General features: G+C 38.4%; 1 protein-coding gene across 1 annotated transcript in view; it reads left to right on the forward strand.

The window, feature by feature from the left end:
• METAP2 (methionyl aminopeptidase 2) overlaps positions 1-16,161 on the forward strand; it is a 17,346-nt gene extending 1,185 nt beyond the window's left edge. Inside the window, exons 3-12 of the mRNA XM_010008069.1 lie at positions 619-720; positions 3,538-3,603; positions 3,945-4,047; positions 8,566-8,727; positions 10,465-10,646; positions 10,731-10,825; positions 10,912-11,008; positions 11,566-11,669; positions 14,012-14,127; positions 15,369-16,161. Of these exons, the coding sequence (XP_010006371.1) occupies positions 619-720; positions 3,538-3,603; positions 3,945-4,047; positions 8,566-8,727; positions 10,465-10,646; positions 10,731-10,825; positions 10,912-11,008; positions 11,566-11,669; positions 14,012-14,127; positions 15,369-15,621 (1,280 nt within the window). The 3' untranslated portion in view covers positions 15,622-16,161. The remainder of the gene's footprint in view (positions 1-618; positions 721-3,537; positions 3,604-3,944; positions 4,048-8,565; positions 8,728-10,464; positions 10,647-10,730; positions 10,826-10,911; positions 11,009-11,565; positions 11,670-14,011; positions 14,128-15,368) is intronic.
• Positions 16,162-21,048: the final 4,887 nt, after the last annotated feature.

Genomic DNA, 21,048 nt, shown 5'->3' on the forward strand with positions numbered 1-21,048 from the left:
CCCGTTGCCCGGGGATCCCCTCGGTGAGGAGGGGGCTGGCGGGTGCGCTGAGTACCGGGGAAGCTGGGGCTCCGGTGTGCGCGGGGAGCCATCCCTGCCCTCATCTCCTCCTGTACCCGCAGGGGAAAAAGGCGTAAGACTGCTGCTGTAAAAGCCATCCCGCATGATGGAGTCTCTCCACCCCTCTCAGGTTCTCTGGGAGAGCTGGAGCAAGTCTGGGCAAATAGTGTGAAGGAGCTACGGTTTGGGTTTGTTTTGGCAGGCTGGCAGTTGGTGATGATCATGCTGTGCGTTTGTAATTATCTACTTCACACCCATATTATCTCACAAGAGCAGGCTACTGCCATGGCAGGAAGAATTAGTTATCCTGGCCGGAAAAAAACTCAAGTAATTAGAAGTGTCTGTATAATGGTACCTTTATGTGCAGGTTTCAGAAACAGTGCTTGTCGCAGTAATGCCCTACGGTTTTATGCACTGGGTCAGCTTTAAAAACAAACAACAAATAGATGTGCTCTGATAACTGTAGAATGAATATTGTGTATCGTATCTGTGAAGTTTTGGGGGCTGTTGTGTCCTAAAGTGGAGCTATCCTTTTACTGTAAGTAATTTTGCAAACAGAACAAGAAACAGATAAGGAAATGGAAGGTGTGCTTGATGATGTAGCGAAACAATTGGATAAACAAGCACTGGAGGACAAAGAAAAAGATGATGATGATGAAGGCAAGTATAATTCACCTTTTCTCTTGACCTTTCCAGCTTCTTCCTAGACTTCCATTTTAACAAAGCTTTACAGGTCCCATTTGTGTGTGTTTGTTTTGTTTTTTTTTTCCTTGGGACAGCTGAGGTGCAGCTATGTATCTTTTTTTACTTTTTTTGGCAGCAGCTTAGCTGCCACACATGCTTATATATATAAATATATACATATAAAAATAAGAGGTAACAGTTTTGCTGAAGCTTCTTGTTTTCAAGGATCTTATTACTGCAGGGAAATGTTTAGTTTAAGATAAGGTAAGCTATAAATCATTCTCACTTGCACTACCATGGTCAGGATAAATTTATGCTCCGAATTATGGCTCTTATTCTTGGCTTAGAACAAAAAATACAGAGGAAATGTTAAGGGAGCATTTTAATTAGTAGTAGGCTTTAAGAGTTTTTGCCAGTAGCTTGAATCCTGTTCATCTCTAATTTTTCATTAAACTGCACTGGTGAAAGTTTAATACGGAAGCAAGACATACACCTTGTGTATTGTTTGCTCTATGCAGTTGCTGTTCCGATTGAAATCCAGGCTGGATGCATCTGTTCTTTACAAATATTAGATTTGATTTGGTGAGTGGTTCTCACTCAAAATGGACATTTAAGAAAATTCAGTTCTTAAGTTAGTAATGTAGTTCCCTTCTTGTGAATTAACATTTATAGTTGGCTTAGCACCCTAAAGTGGTACTTACTGTTCTGCTTAGAAATCTTCTTAGTTGACTATTGCTGGAATTCATCATTACAGAATTTAATTTAATAAAATACAGAAGTTTTTAAAAAATAAGTATACCAGGATATATAAAATTACAAATAAGTTTATCTTTTCACATTATTGTTCTGTGCATAGCACACAGTTTCATGCAGTCACTTTCCACATACGTTTATGCTGATGGATTATTTGTTTTATGGTGTATTTCAGGTTATGGAGTTGAAAAATAATGAATACAATATGAAGTGGTGCTATCACTGAACTAATAATCTTCCTATTTTCCGCATATTAGACTTCAGAAAAACAAAAATATTTTGTTTGCAGAGAAATAAAAACACTTGTAAGGTTTTTGAAGACAACTGGGATGTCCTTTTGTTTATACTGGTTCTCACCACTGGCCTTGTTAATTGTGTAGTTTCAGAGGTGTTGTTTAAGATGTGGTGCTGCATTGATGAAAACCAATAAAACATCTTTCCCCCCCCTTTTTTTTTCCTTGACAAGCCTGTAACTGAATGGCCTCAGAAATGAGACTGTACCTTTTGAAGTCTGAGAGAGATGAGGAAGTGTTCTTCCAAGTTCCTTTGCAGTGTTAAAACAGGCTGATAAATGGTATTTTTGCATGGTATTGGGCTAAGTTATTAAACAGGTATACCAAAATGGCGTAAAGTTGGGCTTCAGTTTTGCAAAGATCTGAAATTGCTTTTCTGGTGAAAACTGTTTTTATTACCAGCCAGATAACCTGAAGACAAACAGAGTATTGGTGAATTGCAGTAGTTGTGTTCCTGGCAACACAGTTAGTCTGCAGCAGCCTTCAAGGACACGAAAGCGTAGGCCCGGTTAGTTTGTCTTGCACTTGGCATTTTCACGTGCAGTGATGTATGAAAAAGCTACAATAAGCAGACAGCAGCAGGGACAACATCTCAGAGATGCATTTCTTTCTGTGCACTTTGGGCTTAGCATTTAAAAAATACAAATAATCCAAAAATCACTTGGTGATGGAACTGGAGTAACATCTAATTCATTTCTTGATTGATGGTTTAAATGCAGCTCAAGGTCAAGAGGGATGTGGCAAATTACCACATTTTAAAGACAAGTATATGCATCAGTCACTATGGCATGAAAATGCACGTGACACTGACTACCATGAGAGACTTGGAATCTCCTGAGTGGAACGACTGGTCAGTGGTTTGGTTTTTAAATAAATGAACTACATACATTTTGTGAATAAATGCATTAAAAATGGCAGTGCATTGACTTGATTCTTAAAGTTTTTTTCAGTTTTACTTTTCACTTTAGATAAAAATCAATGTTCTAAATGTAGATTACTAGTACTTACCCATTTTGAAAGGAAATTGTGGCTAGGTCCAGAAGGTTTAGTTAGATGGCATCACATCAGATAAATACTTCATGTGGATGAAGCGGCTCAGCATTAGATGTAGCCAAATGTGAAGTCCACGCAGGGGGTTATTGTTAACTCCCAGATGTGACTGTAGTGTCATGTGGCCAATTCTTGGTGCTTACATGCTGTGCTCTCTGAAAAACCTCCCACTGGTACATCCCACACACAGTAGTTTTGCTTAGCACTGGTTGTGACTTTCCCTGTTATCTCTAGATTGAACTCATCCTGACCTAAGTGCTATCACCTTTACTTGTTGGGTTTTTTTTTGTCTTTCCAGATGCATTTAGTTCCCTTAGATGAAGCATCAGAAGATGGGTGTGAAGCAGCAGTTCTTAGCTTTTTGTTCTGTTATGTCTAATCCAGTTCTCTCTCATACCCTCCCCAAGCCCAGGCATTTTTTTTTGGGAAGTAGGACTTTCTGAAACCTCTTTTCCTGAGCTGCCTATTTTATGTTTGGTGATAGATTAAGTCATCAACTTCAGGAAGATTTTCTTAGGTCTGTGTTAGGTGTAGGGACTGAAAATGCCATTGGTTTAGTGGCAGCTTCTATCTGTCTCCTTTTAATCCATTAAATTCTGCTGTGTTTCCAGCTAGTCCCTATGATTTTGTGTCCATTCAAAATTCTTTGGTTCTTTAAGGTTATTTTATGTTCACCTGAGCACTTTCTTTCTGGTAGATGGAGAGGGTGAAGGAGATGGAGCAACAGGGAAAAAGAAGAAGAAGAAGAAAAAGAAGAAAGGACGTAGGTATCAAACAGAGAAATAAACACAGACTGCATGAGTATTTGGTTACACATTTGTAAGTGCTATTCTTGGCAATTGAAACAAAATTTGGGGTGCAGTTCAGGTTGGTAGCCTGTTTTTGGCTGAGTTTTCTTCTTTCTGGTATCCCTGTGTGCCACCTTGAGCATTGGCCAAATAAAGTCATATGAGGGCATCATGAAATAATGTTTTCTAGGTAGAAGCCCAGATTCTGGTAAGGGGATCTTAAATAATTTGTGCCATTTAATGTTTGTGGCTGAATAAAGGTACTTAGTATTTCCAGTGTACCACATGTAAAACTTTCTTAAATTATACTCAACAGCTAAGGTCCAGACAGATCCACCTTCTATTCCAATATGTGATCTATTTCCCAGCAACATATTTCCAAAGGGAGAAGAATGTGAATACCCACCAACACAAGATGGGTGAGTGTTTTAAGTTTAAAAAATAAATGCTGTCATCTCGATGTACTGAATTGCAAAACTGTTAATGTGCAACTAAATGAAGAAAGTGAGAGTTATAAGGTGCTTTTTTTCCTTGTTTGTTTGTTTGTGTGTTTTGGGGTTTTTTTTGGATCATGTAGGAACTTAAAGAGTAGAAATCTTCAGGCCAGAAATGTTCCTCTCTCCCTACCCTTTTAATTAAGGTGTAGCCTGTATGAGCAGAATTGCCATGAGACAGGGGACCTTCAGACCCAGGGGACCAATGTGATTTCAATAAGCTGCTAGTAAGAAAAGCATAGTCTGAATTAGAACTGAGTGAAGGTTTAAAATTTAGGGAGATGAGGACAACATTATACATCAGTTTAGGGGGCATCTGGATGTCCACTTCTTTGTTTCTTGTTTGTTTGTTTTTATTCACAGTGATGTAGGATGGTGTGCAATTTTGGTAAACAAGCAACAGCGTCTAGTGGCTTAATGAAGCAGAGATCTGCATCCTTATGTTTTCACAGGGTACTACTATTTCCTTATGATTTGTTAGGAACCAGGATATGCCAGCTTGACTGAGTTTTCTGTTTTTTCCTACTTGAAGTGTTGTGGAAGGTCACGTTTTACTTGCAGAGAGGAGGTGGGGAGTCAGCATGAGTTACATGAAAATCTAGATGGAAGGACGAAGTATTACTTGAAAACTATGCAGGAAAATTTTAATCAGAACTCTGAAAAAGGAGATTAGTCTGAAGGGGGAGGGGAGTAGATAAATATTTATATTTCTGAAAGCATTGTTAGTTTTCAGTTACTTTTTTTTGTTCAGAATCAAATTACTTTGAAACATTTATTGATGTTTAAAGTCAATGCCTGTTTCTCATAGAGTGTAAGCAGCATAGTCAAGTGTCTGTCACATCCTATAAATTGTGTTTCCATATTTACAGGTAATAGATTTCGTTTTTATGAGATAAAAATTTGATTTTGAGAAATTCTTTTCTTCTTTTTAATTACTCCCATTTGATCACAAGGTGTGCTCATATTTATTTATAAATGGCTGCCTTGTTTGTATGCACAATATTAGCATGCTAATGATGGACTTTCACAGGGTAGTCCTGACGGGCTGATCCAGGAGTGATTCTTCCATGTTAAGTGTTTGTCTGTATATGCATATATTCAGAAGGACATTAGATTATAATTAGATTACAAACATACTAACCCTGTTCATAGTTCATTAACAAATGACATACTAATTTACTTGAATTAGTAGCTGACATGAAAGCTAGGATATTTCCTATTCTGAACAATAGTTTCATTTTATATACCTATGAAGCATTTTTGTACCACTTATTCGTGCTGAGGTCAGTAGGGTTTTGTCTTTAATTTTTTTTAGATTTGCACTTCTAATCTTAACTCTTGATGTCAAATGCTTTCTAAAGTTACCTGTCATCAACCTACAATTGTGTATTTTGTGCAGGAAGTCAAGCTAGAATCATTGAATTTTTAAGGGAAAAAAATAGCAGAGAATCAATTTTTATATAGACAAAAGACACTGATATTTTTATACCTTGGGTATTTTGATCTGTTTGAGGGCTTGTGGTTTTTGTTGAAGACACCTGAGCTTGAAATTAGACAATGGGGAGGGTGGAGAAACTATAAGCAGTATTTCATGATACACTGATTTTGTTAATGTGGGATTAAAGAATTCTTGTCCCTGCGTACTTGTTACCTGGGTTAAAATAATCTGGGGGAATTATTTTCTGAAATTCTTAACTTGGATCACTGAAATCTAGTTTACAGCATGATCATTTAAGGATTTGTACCAGTGAAAGCTGGGGGCTGTGAACTGGAGTAAAAGATGGGAATAAATGGCTTGAATCAAGAGGTGAACTTCTCAATCTGATTTATGTGGTAGCCAGCACATTAGGAAACTATCCTTGAAAGAGCTTGTTAGCTCATATACCTGTGGGAAAACTTAATGTTTGGTGTGAGATCTTTATCTGATCAATTGATTTTTCACATGTCCTGAAGATCTTAGGCCCAAGCAGGATTTCTTGTAAACTCCTTTCACAGAATTACAGAATTGTCAGAGTTGAAAGGGACCTCTAGATATCATCTAGTCCAACTCCCCAGCTAAAGCAAGATCATCTAGAGCACATTACTCAGGACTTTGTCTAGGTGGGTCTTGAATATCTCCAGAGAAGGGGACTCCACAGCTTCTCTGAGCAGCCTGTTCCAGTGCCTTGTCAGCCTCACTGTAAAGAATTTTTCCCGCATGTTCAGATGGAACTTCCTGCATTCCAGTTTATGCCCATTGCTCCTTGTCCTTTTACTGGGCACTACCGAAAGGAGCCTGATTCCATCCTCCTTACACTCGCCCTTTTGATATTTATAGACATTCATAAGGTCTCCTCTCAACCTTCTCCAGGCTAAAAAGTCCCAGCTCAACCTTTTCTCATAAGGGAGGTGCTCCGGTCTCCTAGTCATCTTTGTTGCCTTTCCTGAGCTCCCAGGTGGCAGTGATGCAACTTTGACAGCAAAATGCTTTAGGTCTGATACAGTATTTTTAATTGTAGGGGGTATTTTGTCCCCTAGCTGTCTTGCCTGCGGTGACTATATGCTGAACTACAGTAGGATAGAGTGAGTATGGCTTCCTGCCAGTTTGCTGGAGTTTGAATTTGAGTCTGACTGTTGGCAGAGCAGCTGCCCAGACTCTGTCAGCAGCTCTTGCTGCCGGAGGGTGTTCCCTGCGGGAAGCCGGAGCAGTCTGAAATGATCTCTCAGTCCTCTCCACACTGTTTTTCTTCAGTATACCTTTTCCGTCTTGTGCTGTGACTACTGTGCTGGCAGTAGTCCAATTTCCAAGTGCAGTAAGAGGACTCAGGTGCTGCAGCCTCTTGCATTTTTAGTTTTTTTCCTTGGTGGAATTTACCAGTGTTAAGGCAAATTCTAAGAATAGTATGTGTAATTGTTGGAGCAAGAAAACTGCTCAGAAAAGTGGACATGAGATTTCTCCTTTGCACTGTTCTTGCTTTATCTGAAAAGGAGTGGGAAGTACAAGGGAAACAAGCAAAAGGTCTCAAAATATTTGGATCCTCTGGTTATCCTGATAAAAAGTGTATGGAATAGCCTGTTACCCTTTTTATCTTTTCAACTCTGCTTTAGGATTGCAGGCCTCTTAACACTGTATAAATACTCAGTTCAAAATGGAGCAGACTTGCAGGACATAGTCTCTTGGCTCACTCATACCTGGTGTTTGGCTGTGGAAACTCTTAGAGTGGAGCCAAATTATATGTCTATAAGTAGCTACACCTTCGAATTTCAAAAGTAATCCTTTAACTCTGCATATTGTTTATTTAGCATCATCAAACAATAAACTGGGAAACTTTGGTGTAGTTCAGCATCTTTGGTCAACCTTGTCCATCATTCCTTTTCTTTTGTGACCCACCTACCAGGATATGCAGCTATCTATTGTGTTTAATATTAATTCTCTTGCATAGCATGTACAGAGTTCTTGGAGTTATCACTAGCAGTTTTCGTGTCATTACAGGACTCCAGCATCACCATTTGAAAGGTATCTCTACTTTGTAGTCAACAGAATAATCTTAGTTAAGTTCTGACAGTTGCTGGAGTGCTTAAATTACTTTTTTTTGTTTGCTTTCTTGAAATCTTAGTTGCATTGTTTCTTGTATAATAAAAAAATATTCAAAACGAATACATTTATTATAACTTATATTTAGTCTTGTATTGAAAATTATTCTTGTATTTGTTTCATCAACCTGCCAAAGAGCCAAAACAAGTGGTATTCTCCTGGAACAAATGTTAATTCACCATCCAGCAAATTTATAAAGTAACTTCCTGGCATGTGTTGTAGTTACTATGCACAAAGTTTGGTGTTATTACCTAAATGTTCTGAGGATCAGCAAAAGTAATACTGGATCTGCAAGCTTATAAGTTTTGAAGGAGCTTATTGTCTCCATGTCAGTTTTTGGGCCAGTTAGTTTCACTACAGTGCTGAGATTCTTCTCTGTACAGGAAGAACACTGTCAGAATGAGTAAGATTGTGTAAAAAAACCCAAAACTTTTTGCATGAGCAGAGCATGTTGCAGCGATTTGCCCTGCTAAACTCAAGGTAGAACTACAGGCTTTGATTTCTTTTATATGCCTGTTCTACCTTCTTAAAAAATATTATGCATCCTTCAAGCGTGCTGTTTCTCTGGACTTCTGGAAGGAGTGGAAGGTAAGGCTTTTGAAAATGTAAAGAAAATAATGTGGTTCATGGTCTGAGTTAAATTTCTGTGTATACATAATTTTATTTTTTTTGCTGAAATGTTACTGCCTTTCACAGATGCCAGTCTTTTTATAGGCTTCTTTTACTCTGAAAATGTTATAAATGTTTTCTGTTGCAGAGGGGAATGTAAGCCTGATTGGCTAATAAGTGTTTTGCGGGCTTAAGATGGAAGTTGTAACAACTGCTGTGATGATAGTAACTTCTCATGACACGCTGTATTTATTTTGAAGGCGAACTGCTGCTTGGAGAACAACTAGTGAAGAAAAGAAAGCACTAGACCAAGCCAGTGAGGAAATCTGGAATGATTTTCGGGAGGCTGCAGAGGCACACAGACAAGTGAGAAAATATGTTATGAGCTGGATAAAACCTGGAATGACAATGATAGAAATCTGGTGAGGACACAGATCTTCTCAAAGATCTCTGCTGTAGATTTTTCTGCTTCTCCAATGGGGGGAAGGATTTAGTTTCAATTTTGTGTGCTTAGTGGACTGTATCATGAGTATTGGTGGGACTTCTGTTTGAAATACACAACCAGTATGTCAAGTTATTTCCTTTAAGTTTCCTCTTATAACATGGTTTTAGCTTATCCAGCTTTACTGGGCCTGGGATTATACTGAATTTCAAAGTAAGCATTCAGTTATGTTGGCTTATTTTGAGTACATGCTAAATTTTATTGTTCTGGGCTCTGGCTGCCATTTGCACATAAGTTCTGCAAGCAATGCTAAGAGAAGCAGTAGGTAGCAGTAGTAAACATCCTGGGTTTTGCCTGAATTGTCAGAGAAATCTAATGTAGATGAGCAATGCAGGTGCAGTCTGAGGCTGGGCTGGGCCAAGAGGCATAAAACCAGCATGGCTGTGTACTCAGTCCAGGGCAGAATGATTTTGTCTGTGTTTAGTCTTCATTGACTGATGTTTCTGGAGAAACACTGTTTCTTTGTGTTTTTCTCAGTTGATAATTTGCCCAGTTATTTCTAAAGAGAAACACGAGTTTGATGAAGATAAAATTGAAAGAAATAAATAAATTAGCCTGGACCAATTCTCTTGACTCTTCCAGCTATTTCTTTTTTCTGTCCTTCAGTTTATTTAGAGTGAATGTCTGCTGTCCAAGTACTGCACTGATTCAGGACAGTTTAGTTTCCAAAATCAGGTGCTTTCGGCCTGACATGACTTGAGGACTGTGCTGACAAGAGTAATGATAGTAAGAAAGCTCATCATAGCTGATCCCTAAGGTAACTGTGAGAGGATAACAGAAAGAATACACCATCAGGGAAAGTGGAGGAAGGGCAGCTGCCTTAATAATCACTAGTCTGGCTGAAACAAATCTGTCATATTGACTTATACAGGTTGATTGTTATAAGCAATAATTGTATCAAAACATGACTTTTCTTCCCAAAGTACCTGAGGCCATGGGGACTTGCCTAGTAAAATAAGCTCTTCTCTTTCCAGATTGCTCTAAGTGAATAGCTTTCTTAAAATCAGAGCATGGTGTGCTGGTGTGAGCTGCAGTTCACATCACTTCCTGCCACTATGCGAGTATGCACTGGTGGACATGTATCTGTAGCTTCCCTGTAGTTCATAGCTTGAGAGTAGACAGAAACCAAGAACAAATGCTAGTCTTGTAAGATCTTATTTGATCACAGTTACTGCTTAAATGAGGAAAAAAAAAAAAGCAAGAAAAAAAAAAGACCTTTTATTAGCTTTTTCTTTTAGGAATGAGGCTTCATTGCCTTTTTTCTTGTCTCTTTTTCTTTTAAATCCCAATAACTGAAAAAAACCCATTTGATTTGCCTAAACTTTAGCTCCATAACCTCTGCTTCTCAGGAAGAATGCATTAGATGTTGCTCATAAAGGACAGGTATTTCCAATAAAACACTAGTGAAATACTCAGTTTTGCTTGAAGAAAGGAAAAGAAACAAGACCAAGAACTGAAGATCAATACAATATTTTCCAGTCTAGGGTCTCTTTCTACTTAGCATACAAGTAGTTTCTGATTTCAAATTAAAACATTTTCTTTAATATTTTTCTGAGGTTTTGTTCTTGCATTGATTTATTTGAAGTCATCATAAGAAATATTAATGACAGCTGTTATGTTCTTTTTTTTTTTCTTCTGCTTCCCCTCTGCCTTTTAGTGAAAAACTAGAAGACTGCTCACGTAAGCTGATAAAGGAAAATGGTTTAAATGCAGGTCTTGCATTTCCTACTGGGTGCTCTCTGAATAATTGTGCTGCCCACTACACTCCCAATGCTGGAGATCCAACAGTCCTGCAGTACGATGATATTTGCAAAATAGATTTTGGAACGCATATTAGTGGTTAGTTCTCATTTATCAATTAAAACTTTGAGAACACTTTTCAGTGCAGAGATTATGAATCTAATTAACTTCTGCTGATTTCAGGTCATATTATTGACTGTGCTTTTACAGTCACATTCAATCCAAAATATGACAAACTTTTACAAGCTGTAAAGGATGCCACAAATACGGGAATAAAGGTATGATCATTATTTAAGTCTTTTACCATGTCTGTTACAGTAGGTTTTGCAATTATTTTCCATTGATATTTGCACTTTATTTTCAGTGTGCTGGAATAGATGTACGTCTGTGTGATGTGGGAGAGGCTATACAGGAAGTTATGGAGTCTTATGAAGTTGAAATAGATGGCAAAACATACCAAGGCAAGTTATTTTCTTTAAATAATAATAATAATAATAATAATAATAATAATAATAATAAATAATTTATATAGTTGCTCCTAGAGGATATATATTTGTACAAATATTGGCTTACTTCTATGATATTGGAAAGACATCTGTCCAAGAACTATGGTTTGAGTGACTTGCATAAATACATGTTTCTGGCTGGCTTGCTGTTCCTATGGAGGAATGCTCTTGGCTTATCCTTTCAACTATTGTATCTTTAACAGCTAAGATGAAGGCTAAACAATTGTTTCAGAATGTACAAATTATTTGATACCTGCTGTCTGACTTGATTAATAAACTTTTGTTACTGTTGAAGTTGCTAGTCTTTAAAAATGCAGTTTTGTTACAGCACAGTTAATTAACTTGTGCCATGGCTGTGGAATTTGTACAAGATCTGTGGATATTTTTTTGTGTTTAGTTCCACTGCACTATGAATCACTAATGTACTTTCAGTATAGGCTAACAAACCAGATTGCTTTAAAGACTTTACCATGTTAGGAAATTGCCTGTAATATTAATGTTTTCTTCAAAAGTGAAACCAATTCGCAATTTGAACGGACACTCGATTGGGCCATATAGGATACATGCTGGAAAAACAGTGCCCATTGTGAAAGGAGGAGAAGCCACAAGAATGGAGGTAAATGGAGTTCCTAAATCTTTGTTATGTTTCCCCAGTCGTCACAGCAAGAATAGTATTTCTTGTGCACTTCTAAGTGTAGTATATGTGGTGCTGATGGATCATAGCAGCGGAGGAAAAACTTTGTTGTACTTTGTAGTGTGTCTCTAAAGAAGGCATCACTCTAGTTTGATATTAGTGGCTTCTCCATTTAGCTCTGGAGTGTTCTGGGATCTTAACACTTTCTGGAAATGAAGCCTTGAAACCCTGCTATTTAAAAAAAAAAAAAAATCCACAAGAAACCCCTGAAATGTGAATGGTGTTAGTGATGCTTATGAAAACACTTGTGTATTTATTTCTCTGTGTATAGACATTAAGTAAATGCAATGTCACAATGTTGCACTTAGGAGCAGGCAAAATGAGAGAAGTACGAATTTGGGGGCAAACTTGAGGAGCCCGATTTTCCCTGGAGGGTATTTGGACTTGCTGGTCATTCACACTTCCCTTGTTGTTTCACTCTGCAATTAAAAAGACAAAACAACAATCTAATGCTTGAGAAATATTTCTGTAGTGTTGCAGCTTTGGATGACTTTCTGCAAGTACTGCTAGGTATGGTATTTTGAGTTCGTGTGAGAAACGAGTTGAAAGATGTTATTTGAATAGCATTTTGGGCAAGAGAAGTTGCTGTACATGATGTGTCAAACTGTACCAACTGAAAAGGCAGTATTAAAATATGTAATCTCAGATTTAGCCACCATTTTGATGTAAGCTTGTGTTCTAGCAAGATAAGAAAGCTTATTAGTAATGGTACACAAAGCTTTTAGTTCCATTCTAAGCCTGATCACTGATCAGCATTGATAACTAGTAAGTCTGTCAGTCTAAATAAGAGCTGGACTGGGACAGGTGTGGTCCAGACAGGATTGCTTTTTGAGGTGGGCCCACTCTTGTCACCCAAAACTTGAATCATAATTGTTGTTTACCTTGTTAATGGTGTGAGCAAAAAGACAAAGTTTTAGTTATCACCTTATTTACAGAAATGTGTAAAGGGATTAAGGAGTATTGGAAGAGGAAGGTAGAAAAAGCTTGTGTGCCCTTCTTGTTTTAGCTTAGTGAATGGTTAGGTCTTGTGTATCATTCATCATCAGTGTATTACTAGTATAAAATTTAAGTGTTCTTTAAGCAAATTTTACTTAAAGATTTTGGAGCTTTGAGATTGTTTTAATTGAATATCCAGACGTTAGGGAGAAGGCCTTTTGTTTTTCATTTCTTCAATTCTGTAGGTTACGTAGGACACAATCCTACATCATTAAAGACAGTGAGTTTTGCCAGTGAAGAATGTGGAGCACAGCCAAGCTCTTACTGTACTATGTTAATTATAGTATCAAACTGCAATCCAATGAGGTTTTTGTGCCGGAGGGAAATTCAGCCTCTGAGAATCCTTATTCTGGAAAAGTGCATGGAAAGTGAATTTTTCATAGCATTGTGTGTGGGTTTTTGTGGGTTTGTGTGGTGGTGTTGAATTAAATCAGTTGAGTGTTTGGGGACATCTTTGAGAGTTTGTCTTGTATTGGAAGCCTGTGTAACTACATATGGCGGCTTATTTTTGGGTTGTGACTTTGAAAGTAGCTTAATAAACTGAAAACCCTGCTGTCTGTTGATGTTTGATGCGCTATCTTATGTAAGTCCCTTTCACAGTCCTACTGTAAAGGATAAGTGATTGCACTTGGCAGAAATGAGTTTATATAATGGACTTTCAGTATCTTCTTGGCTAGAATGTTGATAATGCCCTTGCAGATACATATCACCTTCATTTCTTGAAGGAATTCATCTTGTGGAATGGAAATGAGCAGGTTAAGTGTTTATACTAGCAGCTGTTACAAGAAAATTCTTGCAGAACTTAGGCAGAAAGTTCTTCAGTGCAGTAAGTCTCTGTAATCAACATCTATTTGCTGTGTCTAAACCATGAATTTCCTAGGACTTCTATCTGAGTAACAAAGGAGAATTCCTTCCAGTTCCCAAATGTTTTGCAGCAGGACATAGTTTGTTAGCTATGTTAGATGTATGTCTTGACAATGTTTTAACTACAGTGACTTGAAGAAATTGTGAGTGGAAAAGTGCTGATATTTATGGCTTGAGGCAAATAAAATGGCACCCGCATAAATAGCTGGGGATTTGGAGAGGTCTGTAACGTTACTATGTGAAGTCTCTGTATTGAATTTTTCTCTATGTTGATTTGGTGATAGAATATATTCACATTTCATTAATTGTGTTCAGAAACTGTTATGCTGAGATCATTATATCAGAATGGCCCAATGTAATTTTTCATGTTGCAATGTGTACCCTTTTTCTTTTTCTCTCCTTAGGAAGGCGAAGTATATGCTATAGAAACCTTTGGTAGCACAGGCAAAGGTGTTGTTCATGATGATATGGAGTGTTCTCATTATATGAAGAACTTTGATGTTGGGCATGTGCCAATAAGGTTGGATTTTTTTAATATATATATTTTTTTGTTGTTATATTGTGCTAGACCCACGTTCTTAGGGTTCAAATTTGATAAGATGCAGGTTCTTCACTAATTAACAAGGCTGTCAGCAGACGTAAGGGTGGTGGTAGCAATGTTCTTGTTATTAAATATGCTCTGATTGTAAATCTGGAACAATATGGAATTACTCCAGAGAAGCTGGAAATGGAGAATATACCTTATTACATCTTTGGGAATCTATAGATTTTATTATTATTTTTTTTTACAATCTTCTTATCAGTAGTATTTTTTTTTAATAATTAACTGTATATGTTATGCTTTTATATTAGTGTATATATATTAAATGTACAGAATATTTTTAATCAACATCTGTATTATGATTGTGTCCCACAAACTTTGTCTTAGCTCTGGTCCCAGAATGTATCAAGTTATTAATCTCATCTGCCTTGTTTATATGGATATTTTGTGTGTTGGAAGTTCTTGTTCCAGCATATTGCTAAAATGAAGTATCTTACTAGTTTTCAGTTTTCACTGAGATTGCGTTTTGGCATTTCTAGGAGTGCAGCATATTTTATGAAATTAAGGCTACTATGGTTAGAAACATAGGAGGCAGATAAGCTTTTCCAGATAGTTCTACTTTGTTTCCATAGAACAATCCAATGATATGAAAAAGGTGGGGGGGAGGGGAACTGCTTGCATTCAGAAGTGATTTTATTTGTTAGCAGGTTTATAAATCTCTAATTTTTATGCTTATATATTGCAAGAAGTACAAGGAAAAAGCTTACCAAATAAGTCTTCTGTAAAATTTCAGCATTTTAGACCACCAGGCTTTTGCCTAAATTAGTTCAGATTGTTAACCACTTTGGATCAGGAAGAATTCTGTCTTTCTTCATAAAATGAAGCATCCTTTTATTATTTAAGAGAATGGCTCCTGTCACTGTATTTAGTTTTGTTTGGCTAGTTATATTTAGTTATGTTCACAATGTAACTTCCCTTACTTGAAGTGGATGACCAGGGTGTTTGGCAGCATTCAGATTTGTTTTGAAAGATACCTTTTTGCAGGAGGAAAGTGCACTTTTTTTGGTGAACAGAACGCCTGATGGACGTAGAAAGACTGGGCAGTCTTAAAATACCTTGAAATCTAACGCTTTTTTTATTTAATTGGTGTGTTTAGTTTCTGTAGTGAATGCCTGCTCGTGATACCTCTTTCCTTAAACATGTTGTTCTTCTTTCTTCAGGCTTCCAAGAGCAAAACACTTGCTAAATGTGATCAATGAAAACTTTGGTACCCTTGCCTTCTGCCGCAGATGGCTGGATCGCCTGGGAGAGAGTAAATACCTGATGGCATTGAAGAACCTGTGCGACCTAGGAATAGTGGATCCATACCCTCCCTTATGCGACATTAAAGGCTCCTACACAGCACAGTTTGAGCACACTATACTGTTGCGCCCAACGTGCAAGGAGGTTGTCAGCAGAGGAGATGACTACTAAACTGAAAGCCACCTCAGCACCTTTATACTCCAGGCTTTGTTGGAACATACTATACCAGAATTAATTTGCAACATATTGTCTGTTTTAACAGTGGACTGATGCAATCCTTTCCGTATTTGGAAAGGAAGGGATTTGATCAAAGGCAAGTCTTCTAATGTAACTAACTAAGGAAAAAGCTTTCAGGCCTTTAGAAATATTTCAAAAGTTACTTATTTTTTTCTGTTCAGGGAAAGATGTGCTATAAAGCTCAATTTTTAGTTTGGAATGAGTTATACATTTTGTTTTGAACATTTATGATAAAAGATGCTTTTCAAATATTTATATTACCATATTCCTACTTGAATGCTTTGAATGACTACACCTGATTTCTGCACCCAAGCCCTCTATGATATTGCCTTTTAAAGTTCCTGGAATCCATTTTGTAAAAAATAAAGACAAATTTTCAGATCTAAAAAATACATATACTTTTTAGAAGTCTGGTTATAATTTTGGTCAGGAGTCTGCTGGGAAACTGCTCTATTAAATATTTTACAAACTTGATTTGCCATTTCTTGTCTTGAAACTGGACCTGACTTACCCCTCATATGGAACTTGGCCTTTCAGTGCTTATTTAAATATTCTTGACAGTGCTGGGATACAGGGCAAAGAGTCATGAACTCTTTGCAGGACAGAATATGAATGCTTTGGTAAAGATGAGTGGTGTGACTTGGTTTTGAGTGTGCCAGTCTTCAGTTTAAACTTCAGCTGTATTAGAACACGTCAAACACATCTGGTGGTCTTCTTGGATGTTGCTGTTATCAGCAACATCCAGCTTCAGGCTGAAGTTAACTGTAAATATTAGTATACAACCCTACATATTCTTTGCCATTGCCATGCCTTCTTGCATGGAGCAAAATTTGCCATCATGTGGTTCTCAGTCTCCTTAAAATTCACATTTGACTGTAGAAGTGGGGACAAGAAAAACATTATTTTGGAGTGTTAAAAGTTCTTCCATGCAAGCAAACTAATCAAGAATACTTTCTGTTTTCTTGACATAAGAGATGGTTGTCTTCCTGCTTCAGTGAATCTGACTGCTGAAACTCATTTGTAAAGGTAAATTAAATCCCATGGTTCTTCAGGCCTTGATGCAGTGTGTCTTCCAGTGCTGTACATTTACCTCACAACTTGCATATTAAAATTTCACATAGTTACTGGTAACAAAAATTACAACTTTTTTAATAAGTCAATAAAAGTGCCTTAAATGTAGCTGCTTAGGAAGCAGAAACACTTCACCTGCTCCTTTATAGTAACAGCCTGTGTTTCTTTATAGGGGAGTTCATATTAACTTAGCAATATCAGTTTTTTTCCCCCTCAGTATTTGAGTAAAAGTTGCATTTTTGTCCTTTAAAACCCAGGTATCTGAGCTGCAGTTTAGAGGGGAACTGTGTCATGTACTGCCTACAGTTTAAAAATAATAGACACTAATGTGTTTTTTCTCCCTGATTGTAAGTATTGTTTAAACTTGGTACTGTTCAAACTCCCAGAAATGGATGAAATACTATATCAAAATGTGCATTTCTGTTGTTGCTGTTTGGGAGTCTTGGCATCCCAGCAATGAATTTTAAGTAATTTATGCAGCCATGTGGGCATGTGTGTCTCACTCCCAAACAGTAGCTAGTATACGTGCTCCTGCATTGCAAAATGAAAACTGGTACTTGGAAGGAGCTGTGATCAGCAAGAGTGCTGGGTATGTTATCTGCTGCTATTTTTGTTTACGCTAACAGAATCATGCTGCTGATGTACTTTTTGAGTTGATACGAGCAGGTTCTGGTAGAATGGATGGCTTCCAGCTCCCTTATTTTGGTAGCAAGCCTGGTTACTACACATTCTGCTAGACACAAAACAAATCTGCTTCAGTTCTTGGCCTCTTACTCGCTAATTCCAGGCTTCTCTCTCAAGAAAGATAGTCTGTTAGTAGCTCAGTGATGTTTGATACTGATCCTACAGCTTCAGGCTTTATTATTTTCTCTGATGGTTACTTCAAGAATACTTAGTGTTACAGAACAATTACTTGTTCTGCCTGTGTCTTTTCTTTCACCTGACTGTAGTAGGAAGATCCAGACTGCTTTGGACTACAGCCTATTCTTTTAATTTTTTAATTTACTCGCTGCTGGCTAATTCACATTTGGAAGCTGATAATAGCAAGTTGTAGAGGAAATGCCTCAGAAAAATACTTGCAGAACAGGACATTTGTTGCCATTTAATTTAACTGGTTTTGTCTGGATAAGTGCTCAACATGTCACTGACCATCCTTCATTTACACTTGGCAGTACAGAAGGCAAACCCTATTTCCACCTCCTTGCACTTAAAATAAACTTCTCTACTGCTTTTGTGCTTTCTAGGCTGTCTTTTCCTATTGCTGGAAGTGTGACAAAGTTGTGGGCATGCTGTCTGATAACTGGACCGTGCTGTCTTGTCACCTGATAAGAAGCAAAAGTTTAACAAAGCAACAGCTTAACAACAGCTGAGCAAGCTGGACATCCTTATAGAATGTACAGCTTGACCTGGTGGGATCTGATCTGAGAAAAGGTATGGCCTCAGATTTTCCCAACCAAGAAGCTAATTTTAGACTCAGCGTGCTTAGATACGGGTTTTGTTTTGGGGGGGTTCTCCCCACTCTTTGCTTTTTGATCAGTTGCTCAAATAAGTCTTCAACCTGAGTAAGTCTTAATTTAATGGAGCCTTGTGCTAGTGTTCTGAGTGTAAAACAGCAAAGTTCCTTTGCCTTGTGTTTTCTTGTGTTTGCCCTGTGCTTTAGGAAAGCAGCAGCCAGATGCTGCGCAGGCATTTCCTGGGGGCAGCAGGCACCCTCAGTTTGCAACAGGCTTTCCCGGCTGGCTGAAGTTTTTAAAACCTGCCCTCTTTACCTGAAAAAAAAAGGAGCAGGATGGGAGCTTGACTTAGCCCCAAAACAGAAAGCTCTATTGCATTGGGGTTCAGGTGAAAACCTCCAGTGGTTGCCTAGAACAAGACTGCCTGCAGCAGAGAGCGGGCACGGGGCTGCACTGTGTGGGATGTAGCGTGGGAGGGGGAAAGCGGGGCTGGTGGGTACAAACGAAGCCAGCCATCAAGTGGAAACCTTACTTGAAGGAATGGGTTTGGTCAGTTTTGTTTCTCAAAGCTTCTGCAAGCGTGGGTACTTTGTAGAATTTATTTTTTTTTAACTGTAGGGTTCTAAAGGATAGATTTTACTGCTTTTACTTGAGTCGGAGGTGTTAGTATTCAAATTCACAGGTCTCATGTTAAACAATGTCAGCTTGTGTGTTGATGGTAGATTTCCTTGGTTTTGTACTTCACATTTTGGCTTAAAAATACCTACCACCTTACTTGAAAGATCAGGGTTTTCCCCTTTTTAGTGGCAGGTGTTACTCAAAATGGAAAGAGACGTGGTGCTAAGTAGCAACTGTAAAGTATATCCCTAGGGATGTACATTCTACTTCAGCTTATGGAATAACAAAGCAATTCTAGCACTAGCTTCGTGGAAGCAGTTGTGTAGCAAACTAGCTTGCAAGGGAGAAGGCATTTTAAGTGTGAGTAACTTGCAGGCCAAAATAGGGCATCTAGGGAGGGAGATGAATATGCTGTTAAAGTGAGAAAACTGCTGTTGAACCTTCCATCTTCATTATCATGTTTTCTTCAGTAAATCAAAATAGTACTGCATGAAAGTACAAAACCAGAGTAAGATGGTATGGAAACTTAATGATGCAATGTGTAAGCATGACTGGAATTTGTTAATTTCATTTTTGCAGGTGGTGTTTGGAGGTAGAGGTAGAGAATCTTTGCCAAATCCTACTTCAAATATTGTTCTTACAGGAAGGAAGAACTAGGCTTTTACCAAGTTAATAATTTGTCAGGATTTTGCACTTCCAACTTGCTGGTACTTGACATTTCGTGGAACATCAGTCAGCTGTCCATAAAGGCAGATAGTGTGTATGTCCATTCACAAAATAATGTTGCTGCCAAAGTTCTGTGAAGGTGTGTTTGAATGTAAAGACTATGCAGTTTGAGAACAGCATAGCTTTGAATCAAGATGTTATTTTTATATGAATTTTTTCAGTAGTACTATTTTTTTCTGTGGATTCAGGAGCTAATTCTCTTTCTACAAATTTCAAAGTTTGAGTACTTTTTTAAAGTAAATTAAAAAATAATAAGGTAACTGTGCTATGACTCAGGATTTTTGATGTGTGTTTCTCGCAGCAATCACCTAGTTCTTGTAACTAAAATTAGGTTTTTTTTCTTATAACTAAAATTAATATTTTTAGCTTTGCTCTTGTATTGATGCTTACTTCTCCCATTTTGCAAAACTACAGTGCTTTAAAAAAACGAAAACAAAACTATGTAGACTAGTCAGCTCTCAAGCCAATTGCCTGGTTGTTTTTGAGCTTCAGATACCTGCTTGCCCATTTGAACTTACCATTTTTTTAATGATAAGGCTAAATCTCCCAGTCCCATTAAACTGCAGAGAGCTGTATAGAAGCCTTATTTGCCACTAGATTAAAGCAAAGACACATACCCCCCTGCATGCTGTCTGGATGGATATATCCCTGGGACTGGAAAATTGTGTTATTTTTCAGTTCAAGGAAGGGCTGCTTCGACCTGCGTGACCCGTCCCTGTGCTCTGGGCGGCTGGAGATGATGTGAAGCAGGGAGGAGTGGCTGACACACCAGCTGGGGGCACTGCCACCCAGCGGGAGAGGGACAGGCTGAGGACGTGGGCTAAGGGAGCCTCTTGCCATTCAACAAAGGGAAGAGCCACGTCCTGCACCTGGCACCAGACAGCCTGGGAAGCAGCTCCCGAGAGGACTGAGGGAGAAGCTGACCATGAGCCAGCTATGTGCCCTGGTGGCAGAGCAGGCCAGCAGCCTCCAGGGCTGTGTTAGCCAGAGCATCACCAGCAGGTCGAGGGAGGTGGTGACCCTTCCCTCTCCTCAGCTCTGGTGAGGCACAGGTGGAAGGCTGAGTCCAGTGCTGTATTTCCCGGTACAAGACAGGGACTTCATGGAGTGAGTCCAGCAAAAAGGCCAGGAAGATGATGAGGATTCAGACCATCTGACATATGAAGAGAGGCTGAGCGAGCAGGGAGTGTTCAGGCTGGGGAGGAGGCTCAGGGGGATCCTATCCTTGTTTGTAAACATCTGTTGGTGGGCTGGGGAGTAAAGATGATGGAGCCAGGCTCTTCTCAGTGATGCCGAGTGACCTGTGGGAAACAGGCCCAAACTGAAATACAGAAGGTGCTCTTGATACAGAAGAAGCAGCTGTTTTTACTGTGAGGCTGGTCTGGCACTGGCACAGGCTGCCCAGAGAGGTTGTGGTGTCTCCATTCTTGGTGCTTTTTAAAACCCAATTGCACACAGCCCTGAGCAACCTGTTAATAGTTGACCCAGTTTT

The sequence above is a fragment of the Chaetura pelagica genome, unplaced genomic scaffold, assembly GCF_000747805.2.
Source record: "Chaetura pelagica isolate M959 unplaced genomic scaffold, ChaPel_1.0 scaffold50, whole genome shotgun sequence".
Classification (NCBI taxonomy): Eukaryota; Metazoa; Chordata; class Aves; order Apodiformes; family Apodidae; genus Chaetura; species Chaetura pelagica.